Below are 18,048 nucleotides of genomic sequence, written 5' to 3' on the forward strand. Positions count from 1 at the left end.
AGGAGTAGAAATCTTTTTCTGGTTATACCTTGAATGGCATTTATCTTGACTATTGTAGGGGAGCCTTTCTTACTCTACAATAGGGGGCAGCAAAAATTGTTTGTAAAGGACCAAATAGTAACTGTTTTAGGATTTTAAGGTCAAGAGATAAAATCAAGGATACTATGTAGACACATAACAAAAGAGAAAACAAATTTCCACAAAATTCTTACTGACAAAATTCAAAATATAAGAATAATTGAGTACGTGTGTGTGTGTGTGTGTGTGTGTGTGTGTGTGTGTGTGTAATTCCGGTCCACTAAAGAGAATTGAATGGTTTTTTTGTGGGAGTAATATCTTACTTGAGGTTGCAAGCTAGTGTTATCTATCAAATTTGCAAAATTAGTTGCAAAAGTTCATCTGTTAATATGGATCTGTAATGAGATTTTATGTATTTTATCTTTGAAAAATTTTTTCATAAAGATAGGCATCGCCAACTAGTGATATCATGTATGATTTTAATTGAGCATGTTTCATTGTTTGGAAGGCATTTGTAGAATTCTATTACAGTGCTCACTGGCTGTTTGCCTTTAGCATGGCAGTATATTGCATATTAATCACTTCAAGATATGTGGAGCTCCTCAATCGCTCATTTAAATAGATTTTGAAATAGGGAAATTTCCTTTAACTTGCAATGAGATACGAAAGCACTGCTGGGAATTTAGAAAGTATGCCCACTATAAACTCGTGTGGGAATGTTCTTGCTTTGTTTTAACTTTTGAAAGCATGCCATTACATGTGGTTCAAAGTAATGTTGATGTTGTCAGAATGACAGTACTGCAGCATGAGTTTCTTATAGGAACACGTTTTACCTTGTGATTTTAGGTAGAATTCAGTAAGAAACATTATAAAGTCCACAGCAAAAACTCATTTTCAAAGGCATTCCTTGTTTTATGTTAGCAGTTAAAGGCGGTTCTTCTTCAGAAGAATTCAGTGTTAGTCCTGAGCTAATAGAATCATAGTAAAACTACTGTCAAGACATGAACTTATGGTTAAGTCCATGAGCCAGAAATGGTTACTACTGTGGACCCTACTGGTTCAGTAACACATGATAGATTCAAATATTTACTCCTGAATACCTGCTGGTGAAGAATAGAGTAACCATCGTCTCTAAACACCTTACATTTTCATTAACTTTGTAAATTTGTTTTCCCTGTTCCACACATATTTTTACTTCATTAATTGTAGGAGACTTCACTTCAAGTTGTTTTAGCCATTTGTTTGAACCTCTTCTTACCTGTAGTTGTTGCATGCAGACTACTCATAGAGGCTGGTTCTTCACTAACTTCAAAGTTGGTATTGATGCCCTGATAAGCAAAAACAACTGAACGGTACTCATAACTTATGTCAACTCATCAAAAGCCAAGGGAAAGAAATCTAAATCATTTGCTTTATTTTTTAGTTGACTGTTGTCAGTTCTTCAAGAAATTGTTCTTGCCAAAGCAGTAATGTTTAAACAAGTTTATTTTTTCTGGACACATTCCTTCAATTGCTGTGATCAAACCCAATATAATTAATTCACTTTTGGCAAACAGATTTTCTTGCTTAGTTCATAAATAAGCCACTCAGAAACTTACTTTGGGTGCAGTCTCATTTTCATTTTTTATTTTTGTGAAGAAATTCTACTTTGATGAAATATTTCATTTTTAATTTTCTGATTTTTCTGACTCTTTTCCAGCAAGTTGGGAATAGTGTGATGAGTCCTTAGTGTGGTAATACCCAAATAAGTTGTTTTTCTTTAACATGGCCAAATGTCACTGCATAATACACATGGGGCTTTGCCATTTAATTGAGTGAAATAATCCATTCTCTACTGTGCCTAAAAACTGTAGCATTCAAAGTCCACTCTCGTTTTGACAAGTTAGGTATGTGTATGTGCCTGTGCCTCTGTGTGTGTGTGTGTGTGTGTGTGTGTGTGTGTGTGTGTGTATAAATGTCATGGTACAGTGATACACATGGCACTCAAAATGCTGTTGAATTATGACTGTGCCACTGTGATTTGTAGTGTGCCAAACCACAGTGCCAAGCTGTGAGAGAGAGCCACATACAATTCTGTTGTGGCTACTCAACTCTACCATTGTAGTACAAAAGCAGCCTTCTGTAATATGTGATCAGTGGTGTGGCAGTGTTCCAGTAAAACTTTATTTGTGGACACAAATGTGAATTTCATATAATTTAACATTATGAAATGTTATTTTGATTTTTTTCAACTATTTAAAAGTGTCAAAACCATTCTGTGGACCGCACAAGAATAAGTGGTAGACTGAATTTGGCCTGTGCCCATGGTTTGCCAACTCTTACTCTAAGAAGAAACAATGAGAATTGCATGCTAATTTAATTCATTTGATAGAAAATCTAGTATCAATCGTGTTGAGTCTTAAATCTTTATAGTTAATCATGCCACCTTACTTCTTGTTTAAGTGGGAAGAAATCAAAGGAGGCAAGGCGAGACTTAATTAAATGGTAACTTGTCTGTGAAAGTCATGTGAGGACTTGGCTTTGGGGTGAACAATATTCATGTTGGGAAAGATATTCATTTGTTCAATATTTTATTCTTTAATCACAATATTAGATTAAAATGTTTAGAAAAATTTAAATATAGCATTCAAGAAAATGTCTAGAAATTTAAGAAAATACTTACAGTTTTTAAGTACTAAGAAAGATATTTGTAGATTGAATTTATAAATGACTGTTATCCTAGTCTAGTAACCTTTTTCTATTTTGAAAGAAATTGTGATTGGCTTTTAATTGCTCTCCTGAGTCTATGCTTTGTGAGAGAAAACACAGTAATGTGGTTCTTTGAAAAAAATTAGGTGAATTTAAAAGTGTATTTTTACTTGAAAATGGATCCAATGAAATAGTTATCATGACTCTACTTTTTAGAATACATATATGTACACAGTGTGCAGGCAAACACAGACACAGTGTTCTCTGTGGAAAACAGTAAAGGACCAATTTTTTATGACAGGAAAGTTGAGTCAGAAACCTCTTTCAGTATTCAGTATGGGTACTTAAAGTTAAAATAACCATAGAATGTATGACAGAGCACTTAAAATACTGCAAGATGACCAAGGATAGAATATACTTGAGTCATTTCTTCCGTTTCCAAGGGTGCACTGGCAAAAATCTTCACTCCTTCCGCCTTTTCCGGTATAGTTAACTTCGAGACAAGAGCCCTCACATGTTGTAAGTTCTGTTCACTTTTGGGGGTTCACAGCATGGTGCAGTAAGGTCTGTTGTTTGGTGCCTGAAGAAGCAACAGGAAATAGTATAAAGAATAGGTTTTGGAACCAGGGGATTTGAATGTTAAGTCTACCATTTAGTAAAACCTCTCTGAACTGCAGCTTCTTCATTTATAAAATGAGATATGATGTCACCATATATAGTTTTGTGAGGATTAGAAATGACATGTAGAAAGAGTCTGGCGGAGTAGCGTTCAGTAAATGATAGCAGTGTTAATTTAGTGTTGTTCCCATTGTGGCAGTTTTCATACTGTGGCATCTGCAGTAGGGAGAAGGGATGGTCACAGGTCAAACACTAGGGACTAAATTGCTTATGGAGACCTATTCCCACCATCCTTCCTTCTGCTACCCATACCTGCTGTGCATGTAATTAATCCATGTTTTCAAAATGTCGTCATTGTCACTATGTAAAGTTTTAAGAAAGGGGCTTTCCATTCTCGACTTTGCCTTTATGTGGTGGAGTATGTGTTTGTGAAGTGTTAGGGAATATGCCCTTATTTTTAAGGCCATCCTAAATTGTTTCCATTTCTTAAAACCGTATAGAACAGGAAATTTTGTTAACCCTCATACTTTTTTAGCTAAGATACATACTTTAGTTTTCCTATAGGTAAATCAGGCATGGTGATCAATACACATTCTTTTTTTTTTTTTAATTTTTTTTTTTTTTTTACATTTTTTAAGATTTATTTTTGAGAGACAGAGAGAGACAGAGCACAAGTGGGGGAGGGGCAGAGAGAGAAGGAGACACAGAATGCGAAGCAGGTTCCAGGCTCTGAGCTGTCAGCACAGAGCCTGACGTGGGGCTCGAACTCACAAACTGTCAGATCATGACCTGAGCCGAAGTCGGACGCTTAACTGACTGAGCTACCCAGGCACCCTGACCAATACACATTCTTAATCTTCTCTATTTAAAATCTTAGTCATTCCATAAATATGCTGAGCTTGTGTTTTTCCCAAACCCTTATCATTGTAATTTTGCTTTATTGAAAAAGCTGAATGAAATTTCACTAATGTTTGTGTTCAGTTCAACAAATATTTATTGGCTATGTGTCAAGCACTGCGCTAGGCACTGAGACTAGGAAGATGAACAAGGCCTAATATCTGCTTTTACCTTGCTTACATAGTGGGGAGTGAGAGGGAAAGATAGACATATAAGTATAAATATGAGGATCGTGTGACAAGTGCCATTATATTATGCAGTCAAAGAGATGGGGCTCCAAATAATAATTACGTTATGAATAAATGTCATGGTGACTGGTCAGTAGTTCAGATGTTTTACATGTTTAATAATTTGTGTTATGACTTGACCGGAGTTTCTTTTTTTCATTTTAAAATATATGCTGTTCTAGGTGGTTATATTTCCAAATACTGAGAAAAATATTAAGTCATTCTTATTTTTTCATTGTTCTTTAAAACAGATATTTTCTGAAGACAACAATGTGTGTTCCTTTTTTAGTGAAAATCCTCTCGGGATGAATTTAAAAATCTGGACTTTGGTGTATTAATTTGTTTTTCATTATGGTTAATGGAATTCGGATCATCCTTTGGTCTAGGTTTCAAGATGATCAGCTTTGGCTGATAAAATGAAATCAGTGCAGTTTTGTGGAAATGGAGTTTGCTCTTGTGGGAGTAGATACAGGTGCCAGAAGACCTTCACTTGTTGTATACTGACTTCAGAAAAGCTTAGCTGTGCTAGATTTTCAGTAATGCAGGATCATGATATTTCACCCTATTTAATTTTTTTTCGAAGAAGTACATTGTTTGAAATACATTTGCCTTGAATTTACATTGACAAGATTTACTTATCTGTCATTAGCAGCATCTGTAGTTTCTACTGCACATAAAGCATTTTTAGTCATTGGGCAGGAATCAGACACATCTCAATAGTAATTATTGTTTTCTCTGCAGTGGTGGTTCTGTGTATAATCTGTATACTGATGAGGATGAAGAAACTGAGCCTTCTCCTTCTGGGCAACAGATCATTGAAAATTCAATAACTATGAATAAGATGAAGCTGCTGAAGGCTAAGATGGAGAACATGAATCTCAGCAAAAAGGTGAAGCTGTCGGCATTTGGCCAGGCTTTTCTCTAGTTTATCCCTGCGGGGCTCACAGCGTTGAGGTCTGTGGGTAATTGTGAAAACAAATTATTGATAAAATACTACTCATTTCAAGTTTCTGGCCTCAGTTATTTATTGAGATATTAAAAGCAATGAATTGTTTTTTTAGGCCACCAATACATTTACTATGATATGCTGCACTTAAACTAACTCATGTTTTTTTTTAAATTTCAGAGGTCTGGTGCTAAGAAAGATAATAGAAAATAGCCTAATCTCAATCTTCCCATAGTTACTTTTTGAAATGCTCTGTTAATATTTGCTTATCATGGATATCTCTCCTATTTGGGTTTTGATAAAGAATATACCTATGTTCAGCTTTACTGGATACTGTCAGTTTTCCAAAGTGATTCCAAAGTAATTGAACCAATTAGCATTCTTCCTGGTAGTGAATGAGAGTTGCATATATTCTTACCAACATTTGGCATGATCCTTCTTTTTTTCTTTTTGTCATTCTGGTTGATGTGTAGTGGCCTCACATTGTGGTTTTAATTTACATTTCTTTGACTAATGAAGTTGAGCACTTTTCGCATGTTTATGGGTATTTGGATATCCCTTTTATAAAATGCCCATTCAGATTTCTTGGGTATTTTTCTATTGAATGTTATGTTTTTACTTACTGAATTTTTTTTTAGATCTTTATATATTCTAGATATAAGTCCTTTGCTATACACACACACACACACACACACACACACACACACGCATACACACACACACACATATATATATATCACTATTCTGTTACTTTGCTTTTCACTGTATTAATAGACCATCCCTTTTTCTTTTTTGAAATATATACATATAATAAGGTTTACAAATCTTTAATGTATAGCTTGATGAATTTTTACATTTATATATACTCAGGTAGGTACAACCTAGATTAAAATAAGACCTATCTTTCTCTCCAGATTTTCTCATAACCTTTCCCTACTTCCAGAAATAACTACTATTCTTATACATGTCACCATAAATTAGTTTTCTAGTTGTTGAACTTTGTATAAACGAAATCATATAGAATAGACTTTTAATGTTTATTTATTTTGGGAGAGAGCAGGAGCGGGGGAGGGGCAGAGAGAGGGAGAAAGAGGGAGAAAATTTTTAGCAGGATCCACACTCTGCCTGGAGCCTGACATGGGGCTTGATCTCACACCTGTGAGATTATGACCTGAGCCAAAATCAGTAGTTGGATGCTTAACCGACTAAGCCACCTAGGTGCCCCTCTTTTTTATTTTTTATCTGGTTTCTTGTGCTCAGCATAACACTTTTGCAATTCATCCATGTTGTGAGTATCAGTTCTTTCTTTTTTACTGCTTTGTACTATTCCATTGTATGACTACTTCACTTTGTTTCTCTCCTCTTTTTGACACGTTGGGTTTTTTCTAGTGTTTGCCTTTCAACAGTAGAGATGCTGTGGACATTCTTATACATGTTTTTGGTGGACATATGCATTCTTTTATTTGGGTTATAAACCTAGGAATGGACTTGCAGAGTATATGTGTAGCTTTAGTCACAATGCCAAACAGTTTTGGAAAAGTTCTGTAATTGTTCCTTTCTCATTTAGGTATATGGTCCATCCTTTTTAAAAAAAAGTATAATGTGGGGGCACCTGGGTGGCTCAGTCAGTTAAGTGACCGACTTCAGCTCAGGTCATGATCTCATAGTTTATGAGTTTGAGCCTCTCTTCAGGCTGTGTCCTGATAGCTCAGAATCTGGAGCCTACGTTGGATTCTGTGTCTCTCTGTCTCTCTTCCTCTCCCCTGCTCACACTCTTTCTCTCTCTCAAAAAATAAATGAACATTAAAAAAAAAATAAAAAACATAATGTGAAGTAGGGAAAAGATAATTTTTTCTAGATGGAGAACAGTTGATCTAGCTGTATTGAAAAAATCTTTCCTCACAATCTTAAATTTTTATGCACCTAATAACAGAACTTCAAATACATAAATCAAAAGCTACAAAGAGAAATAGACAAATCCATAGTTATTTTAGAAGAATTCCACACACTCTCAAAAAACTGGTGGAAAAGATGGAAAAATCAGAGAGGATGTAAGACTTGAACAACACTACCAGCCTACCTGCCCCAATTGACATTTATAGAATGCTGCATCAAAGAACAGCAGGGTACACATTCTTGTTCAGTGCACTCAGAACCATATTGTGTGCTGTCACACAAGTCCCAATGAATTTTAAAATATTCAAATTATACAAAAAGTTCTTACTCTAATGGAATAAAGTAAAGAATCAATAACAGATATCTGGAAAGTCGAATATTTTGGAAATAACACACTTCTAAGTAATTGATGAGTCAAAGAGACATTGAAAATCATTTTGCACTAAATAAAAATCTTCTGATACTATGATGAATTTGTTTTTTTAATGTGAAATCATTCTTACATTCTTAGAATGAACTACTCTTGGTTGTGATGAATTTTTTTTTTTATATCTTTATGTTTAATTTGCTAATGTTTTATTTAGGAGTCTTGTTTATCTGGGGAATTGGTCTGTAATTTTTTTCTAACATGCAGCAAAGTTGGAAGAATTTTACAGTGAACACCCATTTATCCACACATAGATTTTATAATTAAAATTTTTAAATTGTTTTTAATTGTGGTAAAAATGTACATTTTTAAGTTTAATACAGTTCACTAGTGTTATGTATATTTGTATTATTTTACAACCAAGTTTTATTTTTTATTTTTTGAAGTTTTATTTTTCTTCTAAGATTTTATTAAATTTAAGTTAATTAGCATACAGTGTAGGATTGGTTTCAGGAGTAGAATTTAGTGATTCTACTTACATATAACACATACAACACTCAGTGCTTATCACAAGCACTCTTCTTAATGTCCATCACTCATCAGGCTCGTGTCCCACTCCCCTCCTCTCCAGCAACTCTCAGTTTGTTCTCTATAGTTAAGGGTCTCTTATGGTTTACCTCCATCTCTGTTTTTATCTTATTTTATTTTCCTTCCCTTCCCCTATGGTCATCTGCTTTCTTAAATTCCACATATGAATGAAATCATATGGTATTTTTCTTTCTCTACCTGACTTATTTCATTTAGCATAATACACTCTAGTTCCATCCCACATCATTGTAAATGGCAGGATTTCATTATTTTTGATGGCTGAGTAGTATTCCATTGTATACATATATCACATCTTCTTTATCCATCAGTCAATGGACATTTGGTCTCTTTCCATACTTTGGCTATTGTTGATAGTGCTGCTATAAAGATGGGGGTACATATGCCCCTTTGAATCAGTATTTTTGTATCCTTTGGATAAATACCTAATAGTGCAATTGCTGGGTCACAGTGTAGTTCTATCTGTAACTTTCTGAGGAACCTCCATACTGTTTTCCAAAGTGGCCTCACCAGTTTGCATTCCCACCAACAATGCAAGTGGGTTCCTCTTTCTCAGCATCCCCACCAATACCTGTTGTTTCTTGTGTTGTTAATTTTAGCCATCTGACAGATATATGGTGGTATCTCATCATGGTTTTAATTTGTATTAACCTGATGATGAGTGATGTTGAACATCTTTTCATGTGTCTGTTAGCCATTTGTATGTCTTTGGAGAAATGTCTGTTCATGTCTTCTGCCCATTTCTTAACTGGGTTGTTTGTTTTTGGAGTGTTGAGTTTGGTAAGTTCTTTATAGATTTTGGATACTACCCCATTATCTGATATCTCATTTGCAAGTATCTTCTCCCATTCTGTAGGTTGCCTTTTTGTTTTGTTGATTGTTTCCTTCCCTGTAAAGAAGCTTTTTATCTTGATGAAGTCCTAATAGTTTTTGCTTGCCTCTGGAGATGTGCCCAGTAAGAAGTTGCTACAGCCAAGTTCAAAGAGGTAAATGAAATCTTGTCATTTGCTCCTCTAGGATTTTGATGGTTTCCTGTCACACATTTAGGTCTTTCATCCATTTTGAATTTATTTTTGTATATGGTGTAAGAACGTGGCCTAGTTTTATTCTTCTGTAAGTTGTTATCCAGTTTTCCCAACACCATTTGTTGAAGAGACTGTCTTTTTTTCCCATCAGATATCCTTTCCAACTTTGTCAAAGATTAGTTGACCATGCAGTTGTGGGTCCATTTCTGGGGTTTTCTGTTCTGTTCCATTGATTTGTATGCCTGTTTTTGTGCCAGTACCATGCTGTCTTGATTACTACAGCTTTGTAATATAGCTTGAGGTTCAGAACTGTGACGCCTCCAGTTTTTTGTTTTTCAGGATTGCTTTGGCTATTCAGGGTCTTTTGTGGTCCCATCCAAATTTTAGGATTGTTTGTTTTAGCTCTGCAAAAGATTCTGGTGGTATTTTGATGATTGCATTAAATGTGTAGATTGCTCTGGGTAGTATAGACATTTTAATGATGTTTGTTCTTCCAACCTGTGAGTAGAGAATGGTTTTCCATTTCTTTGTGTCCTCTTTTTTCTTTTAATGTTTATTTATTTTAAGAGAGAAAGCATGTGTGGGAGGGACAGAGAGATGGGGAGAGAATCCTAAGCAGGGTCTTTGCAGTCAGCACAGAGCCCAACTTGATCCCATGAACCATGAGATCATGACAGGAATGAAAATCAACAGTTGGGTGCTTAACCGACTGAGCCACCCAGGTGCCCCATGTGTCCTCTTCAATTTCTTTTGTAAGTCTTCTATAGTTTTCAGAGTACAGATTTTTTACTTCTTTAGTTGGGTTTATTCTTTATTTTTTAAATTTTTATTTGAATCCAAGTTAATGTATAGTATAGTAATAATTTCAGGAATAGAATTTAGTGATTCATCACTTACATATAAAACCCTGTGCTCATCCCAACAAGTGCCCTCTGTAATGCCCATCCCCCACACCCAACACCCCTGCCAGCAACCCTCAGTTTGTTCTCTGTATTTAAACAGAGTCTCTTATGGTTTGTCTCCCTCTCCATTTTTATCTTAGTTTTGCTTCCCTTCCCCTATGTTCATCTGTTTTGTTTCTTAAATTCACTCTTAAATGAGTGAAATCATATATTTGTCTTTCTCTGACTTTTTATGCTTAGGATAATACCCTCTAGTTCCATCCATCTTGTTGCAAATGTCAAGATTTCATTCCTTTTGATTGCCAAGTAATACTCTGTTGTATATATATACCTACCATATCTTCTTTATCCATTTATCTGTTGATGGACATTTGGGTTCTTTCCATACTTTGACTATTGTCGGTAGTGTGGCTATAAACATTGGGGTGCATGTGCCCCTTCAAATCAGCATTTTTGTATCCTTTGTATAAATACCTAGTAGTCCAGTTGCTAGGTTGTAGGGTAGTTCTATTTTTAATTTTTTGAGGAATCTTCATATTATTTTCCAGAGTGGCTGCACCTGTTTGCATTCCCATCAGCAGTGCAAAAGAGTTCCTCTTTCTTCACATCCTCGCCAACATCTGTTGCCTGAGTTGTTAACTTTTAGCCATTCTGAAAGGTGTGAGGTGGTATCTCATTGTGGTTTGATTTGTAGTTCCCTGATGATGAGTGATGTTGAGCATCTTTTCATGTGTAGTTAGGTTTATTCTTAGGTATATTCTTGGTTTTGGTACAGTTGTAAATGGGATTGATTTCTTGATTTCTTTTTCTGCTTCTTTGTTATTGGTGTATAGAAATGCAACAGATTTCTGCATGTTGATGTTATATCCTGCAACATTGCTGAATATTTACCTTTTCAGTTGCTCTTTATTCTTTCCTGCGATTACATGCTTCCTTCAAGGATTATTTTCCTTCTGAATCATTTCTTTTAGTACTTCTTTTCATTTAGTAAAGGTTTCTAACAGTGGATTCTCTCAGCATTTGTCTGAATACTTATTTTACCTTTTGTGTTTTGAAAAATGTTCAGTCTTTCAGAAATGTGGTAAGAGTAGCACAGCAGACCTGCATAGGCACTTTAGCTTGACCCATCAATTAACATTTTTTCACATTTGCTTTCTCCCTATTTTTTCACCATTCCATTTGGGAATTAGTTGCAGATATCATTTCCCCCTAAATACTTCATTCTGCATATATCTCTGCAGAACAAGGGTCTTCTCCTACATAACCACAATACAGTTACCATACACATGATTTATCATTGATACACATTCTGTCATCGATATTCTAATTTCTCTTTGTCCCAGTGGAATATCCTCAGTTTGAATTTGTCTGATTGTTTCATCATGATTGGATGCAGGTTAAACATTGTTGGCAGGAATATTACTTATATGATGCATTCTTCTCAGTGCAAAACATCAGGAGGCACATGTCAGTTTGCAGTAATTTTACTTTTTTTTAAAGAAAATTTGCAATTTTAGTTGATATTCCCCTTTTATCCAAGAGTTGTTTAATAGCATTTAGAAAAATTCTTGGTGAGAGAAGCTTTTTGTTTTGTCATTGTTTTTGATTTCTAGTTTTATTGAAATTAAAAACAATGATTTTATGGAAATCAGATAATGTTGCTTATATTTCTACTTAATAAAACCTGATTATTTGTGATCTAATATCACTCTGCATGAATATTCCATGTATACGTCAGAAGATGATTCATTCTCTATCATCAGGGTAAAAGTTTGATAGATAACTATAAGATTGACCTTGTTGGTCAGTTGTTTGGATTCCCCATTTCCTTTGTTTTGGTCAGCTTAATGTTTCTTTGATAAAAATAATATACCTGAAAGTCCATTATTGGTGGACGTTGGTGTATTTCCTTTTTCATCTTCCATAGTTTTTTGCTTTAAGAAGGTACTTGTGTTACTGTTTCATAAACTTTTATTTTATTTATTAAAAAAAGGTTTTTTAATGTTTATTTTTGAGTGAGAGAGAAAAAGAGACAGAGTACAAGTGGGGGAGGGGCAGAGAGCAAGAGAGAGACAGACAGACAAACAGAAAGACAGAATCGAAGCAGGCTCTAGGCTCCAACCCGTCAGCACAGAGCCCAATGCAGAGCTTGAACTCAACGACCTCGAGATCATGACCTGAGCAGAATTTGGACGCTTAACTGACTGAGCCACCCAGGCGCCCCTACACGGTTACATTTTAATTATACTGCTTACTGCAGCTGTTATAAAGTGTTCCATCCCTTTCAGCTTAAATTTTCCTTGCCAGATATCAGGCCCATAACCCTTGATAACTTACTGTCTTCATTTACTTGGTATACCTTTTCCCATGTCTTTTAGAATTCACTTATAGGCACACTTTTTTTTTCTCCAAGTAATCTCTGCCCTCATTGTGGGATTCAGACTCACAACCTCAAGATTAAGAGCTTACCCTCGTTAGATGTAGAGATTACATAAAAATAAAATCTTTAAAAATTTTAAAAATCAAATAAAGTTAACTTTTATTTAAAAAAAAATTTTTTTTAACGTTTATTTTTTTTGAGACAGAGAGAGACAGAGCATGAACAGGGGAGGGTCAGAGAGAGGGAGACACAGAGTCTGAAACAGGCTTCAGGCTCTGAGCTGTCAGCACAGAGCCTGACGCGGGGCTCAAACTCACGGACTGCGAAATCATGACCTGAGCAGCCGAAGTCGGCTGCTTAACCAACTGAGCCACCCAGGTGCCCCAAAGTTAACTTTTAAATTGCTTTTTGGTGTATCTTTTATATACATTATAGAGTTGGCTTTTTGCTTTGTGAACCAGTTTGAAATTTAAAAAAGTAGGTAACTTAATCACATTTATATTTAGCAGTATGACTTTCATATATGGTCTCAAATGTCTTATTTTGATATATTTACAGTATTCTAATGGTCTCTTTTCTTTTGTGTATGTATGGATGTGTGTGTGTGTGAGTGTGTACTTTTTGGTACTTCAGAAGCCTTTTGTTCTATTGTTTAACTTTATTAAAAAAATTGTTTTTTGATGTTTATTTATTTATTTTTTTTTTGAGGGAGAGAGAGACAGAGACAGAGCATGGGCAGGGAAGGGGCAGGGGCAGAGACAGAGGGAAACACAGAATCCAAAGCAGGCTCTAGGCTCTGAGCTGTTAGCACAGAGCCCAATGCGGAGCTTGAACTCACGAACTCTGAGATCATGACCTGGGCCAAAGTCAGGCACTTAACCAACTGAGCCACCCAGGTGCCCCATCTATTGTTTAACTTTAGATTAATATTTATTATCATGTCCTTTATCTGCTTTTTCCTTACTTAACCTTCTATTCTTTTATTTTCCATTTTTGAGAGATATCTTTTGACTCTTACTTATTACTTATAATCAATGAACTTATTTTGCTTTCTTTTTTTTTTTTTAATTTTTTTTAACGTTTATTTATTTTTGAGACAGAGAGAGACAGAGCATGAACGGGGGAGGGTCAGAGAAAGAGAGAGAGAGAGAGGGAGACACAGAATCTGAAACAGGCTCCAGGCTGTGAGCTGTCAGCACAGAGCCCGACGCAGGGCTTGAACTCACAGACCACGAGATCATGACCTGAGCCGAAGTCGGCCAGTTAACCGACTGAGCCACCCAGGCGCCCCTTATTTTGCTTTCTTTATCTCTCCATTAACTTTTTTTTTTTTAATTGAAATATAGTTGACACACAATGTTACATTAGTTTCAGGTGTATGGCATAGTGTTTGCACAGCTCTGTATATTCTGCTGTTATGCTCACCACAAGTGCAGCTACCATCTGTCACCCCAGAACGCTATTGACTGTATTCCCTATGCTGTACCTTTTATCCTCCTGACTGAGTCATTCTGGAAACCTGTATCTCCCACTCCTCTTCATCCCCTTTTGCCTATCCCCCTACCTCTCTCCCTCTGGCAAATGCCAGTTTGGTCTCTAAATTTATGGATCTGTTTCTGCTTTTTCTGTTAGTTTTATTTTTTAAATTCCATATGTAAGTAAATCATGTTGTATTTCACTTTTTCTGACTTAGTTTACTTAGCATGATACCTCAAAGTCTATGTGTATTGTCACAAATGACAAGATTTCATTCTTTTTATGCCCGAGTAATATTCCGTTATACATACATCGCACATCTTCTTTATCCATTTATCTATTGATGGGCATTTAGGTTGCTACTTTATCCTTCCATTTTTAAATTTATCCATAACATCATAAATTGTTGTGATACTTTTATTAAAACTTACTATATTGAGGACCCCTAGACCACTCTACAGTTTGATGATTTGGTAGGAAGACTCACAGGACCAGCATATAGTTGGATTCATGGATAAGATTTATTACGGCAAGAGGGTACAAAGTAAAATCATCAAAGGGGAAAGGCTTATGGCTCAAGTCCAGAGAAAACCAAGCACAAGCTTCCCAGAATCCCGTTCCCAGTGGAGTCTCATAGGACATGCTTTATCCCTCTGTCAATGAGCTGTGTCAGTACATATGGAATATTATTGTCTGCCAGGGAACGTTATTAGAGAGTCTGTGCCCAGGGGTTTTATTTGGGGCAGTTCATGTAGGCACCCTCTGTCTAGCATGTACCAGTACCAAAAGGCCAGACACCCAGAAGGAAAGCCAGTGTTTAGCGTAAACCATAGTGCTTGCACAAACAAGTTAGGCACCTTTTCTGCTAGGGTGGTGGGAACCCTCTTGAAATACAAGTTCCCAGAAGCTAGCCAAGGGCCATCCTGGAAGGCAGGCCTTTTCAAGGATAGCAGTGTAGGCCTGTTAACTCTTTTCTGTAGTACCTGTGTAGCTGACACTTACTCATCTTGCTAGGAAAAATTGTTGGGGAGCTAAAATAGGTGAGTAACATCATATCTAGTATACTCAGTGAATTTTCTTCTCAGCAAAACTCTGGAAAATAATCAGTAGTGAGGAAGATAAATAAAATTATTTTTAATATTTTCAGAAAATTATACTCCGTGGAGGAAGAGAGCAAAATTCATCTCAGTTTTAAACTTCAGATTTTAATCTTTTAAGACGTTTTAGATTGAGGTAATCAAAATGCCAGTGCTGCAGTAAATGACATTTTCCTCCTTCATTAATTTTTGTTAATGGGTAGACAAAAATGACTGTAAGGAATTATATATTCACTCTTTTTTTTAGCCTAAGAAAGCTGTCAAGGTAAAACCTCGTCCACCTATAGCTCCTCGACCTTCTGGTAGTTCCACGGCAGCTGCTCGCCACAGATTGTTAAGGGTTCTCCCCCACATTGGGCAGTCTTGTTTACCTTCTGCTGGGAATGCATGTCTACCTGAAACTTCCAGCAATGCCGTTTCAAGTTTGGCAACTGTGCCCCCCACTGATAGACCCATATCATCTATTGCTAGCGATTTTCTTAAGGAAGAGGATAACTGGGAGATGAACGCACTGTCTCATTCCAATGGTAGGATCAAACTACCACCTCGGATACCCCATACCGAGTTGGAAAATGACAAGGAGCTTGCTGATTCTGTTCTCCATCTTGGATCATTCCTGCCTAGGCGGACGAAACACTTTTCAGGAAATTTGTCATCCAATAAAGAGGATGACACTACCTTATTTCCAACTTCAGAAGAATGTGTAACTGAAGAATCACTTCCACTTGAAGTGGGTTCATTTGCTTTATTTACAGAAGGAAACACCGATGAACAGAGCATTGGCTTAGAAGGCACACAGAAGGTAAATCCAGAGTTCTTACTCTGTAATGATGATAAAGGGTTGAAAGCTGCAGAACAGCATCTTAAACATGTTGCAAGAATATTGAGCAGTGAATCAGTAGAAACTACAGTTCTCGACCACCATGAATTAAGTCCTCACAAGAATAGACTCTTGTCACCTCTTCGCTGTTCTACACCAATGTCACTCCATAATTCTCTGGTGAAACCACAGAGACAGTCCAAATGTTTTGAGTCTGGGAATCTCCAGTCTTCTGCTTCACAAAATGTGCTTCGGTCACTAGATGTTCGAAATATAACTGATTCTTCTTTCTCTAGGACTACTCGCTTTCGTGCTGTTAAAGTTGATTCACCTGGGAAAAGAGCTGATATTATTTCTAAAGTTGAGGCTCGGGATATCACAGAAATGGCAAACAAGGCTTCCAAAGAGCCTGTTGGTTGTGTAAATAATATAGGTTTTCTTGCTTCGCTGGGCCGGAGTGCAAGCAGAGATAGCTTACAGAGCATGCGTGGGGCAGGCAGGATTCGGACCTCTGGAATGGGGCTGTCTACAAGTCTCCAGCATTCTCAGGAAGAAAGCTTTAGGAAAAATTCTCCCCTGTTAGAACCTACAGATTTTTTTCTAGTAAGTATTTGTTTGCAATATGTTCTACTAGTTAACCTTGTAGTTATTCATCATATTACATATTTGTTTTTTGTTTACTTAAGGGAGGAGGCTGAAGGTTGAATTCTTTTTATAAGTTTCTCTTAAAATGTTAATCTAGTTTGTAGAAAATCTTTTTGATAGTTGAATTTTAAATAAGGTGTTAGCCCTAAATTGAGAATTGTAATTTGAAAAATAATTTTGTGTCAACAATTTATCATCTATTTTTAACACTAAATATTTTTAAAAAATTTTAATGTTTATTTATTTTGAGAGAGAGAGAGAGAGACTAAGCATAAGTGGGGGAGAGGCAGAGGGAGAGAGACACAGAATCTAAAACAGGCTTCACGCTCTGAGCTGTCAGCACAGAGCCCGACGTGGGGCTTGAACTCACAAACTGTGAGATCATAACCTGAGCCAAAGTTGGACACTTAACTGACTGAGCCACCCAGGTGCCCCTAACGCTAAATATTTTTAATTTTTTCCATATAAGAACTTTTTTTTTTTTTTTTAAATGTTTATTTTTGAGACAGAGAGAGACAGAGCATGAATGAGGGAGGGTCAGAGAGAGAGGGAGACACAGAATCTGAAGCAGGCTCCAGGCTCTGAGCTGTCAGCACAGAGCCCGACGTGGGGCTCGAACTCACGGACTGTGAGATCGTGACCTGAGCCGAAGTCGGATGCTTAACCGACTGAGCCACCCAGGCGCCCCCCATATAAGAACTTTTATTTACACCATCAAATTTTCTTCTCTTAAAGAAAAATACGTACAGTATTGCTGCATGTGAGAATCAGATGTCAAATTAATTTAATTAAATGAAAGCCCAACAGCATTTCCATAATAAAATACAAGTATTTCATGTTTAGTGATCTTTTCTTCTGTTCTCCATTAACTTACCTCTGTAGATGTTTTGTGTTTTGATTATAGTCTGCCCGTGGCATTGGAATGAATGGAAATAACACAGCAGCAGGGAAAAGAGTAGGTAAGCTACAGATAATTGTGAAAATATAAGCCTAACAATCACTTCATTATGCATACTGTTTTTTTCAGAGAGAAATCAGAGGAAGGTTCTTTGTGGTATATATGGAGTAAACTCTCCCTAAACTTTGTTCCACTGAGGAAAATGGCTATTAGAACTGACTGTAGAACATACTTGAAGAATAAAACAAAAATTGAAATTGAGGTCTCTGTTGCCTGGGGAAAGATATAGTCTAAGTGAAAAGACAGGAAGGATGAAGAATTAATGTGTAATTCCACAACCCTCTGTCACTGGCCACTCTAGAGCCATGCTGGGCTGCTGGTTGGGTTTCGAAAGAGTATCCTAGAGAGGTGTTTCTTGACATCATAATCCAATATGAAGGAGAGTAGGAAGAGCTCCTTTTGATGAACTAATTATTTCTGGATAAAAGAAAAAGACGGTCCTTGAATCAGCCCTTTCCAAAGCACAGTAGCAGAAGTAGCTG

At 36.4% G+C, this 18,048-nt stretch overlaps 1 protein-coding gene across 8 annotated transcripts in view; it reads left to right on the top strand.

The window, feature by feature from the left end:
* The window catches only part of ZFAND4 (zinc finger AN1-type containing 4), a 90,207-nt gene that overhangs the window by 64,989 nt on the left and 7,170 nt on the right, over window positions 1–18,048 (top strand). For 7 of the 8 annotated variants that reach the window (XM_058697029.1, XM_058697028.1, XM_058697033.1 and 4 more), the window contains 3 exons: window positions 5,190–5,337; window positions 15,391–16,566; window positions 17,513–17,567. In XM_058697029.1, coding sequence (XP_058553012.1) covers window positions 5,190–5,337; window positions 15,391–16,566; window positions 17,513–17,567 — 1,379 coding nt within the window. Of the gene's footprint in view, window positions 1–5,189; window positions 5,338–15,390; window positions 16,567–17,490; window positions 17,568–18,048 lie in introns of all 8 variants that reach the window. The other variant, XM_058697031.1, reaches the window with a different exon arrangement.

This window comes from Neofelis nebulosa, chromosome 13 (genome assembly GCF_028018385.1).
Source record: "Neofelis nebulosa isolate mNeoNeb1 chromosome 13, mNeoNeb1.pri, whole genome shotgun sequence".
Lineage (NCBI taxonomy): Eukaryota > Metazoa > Chordata > Mammalia > Carnivora > Felidae > Neofelis > Neofelis nebulosa.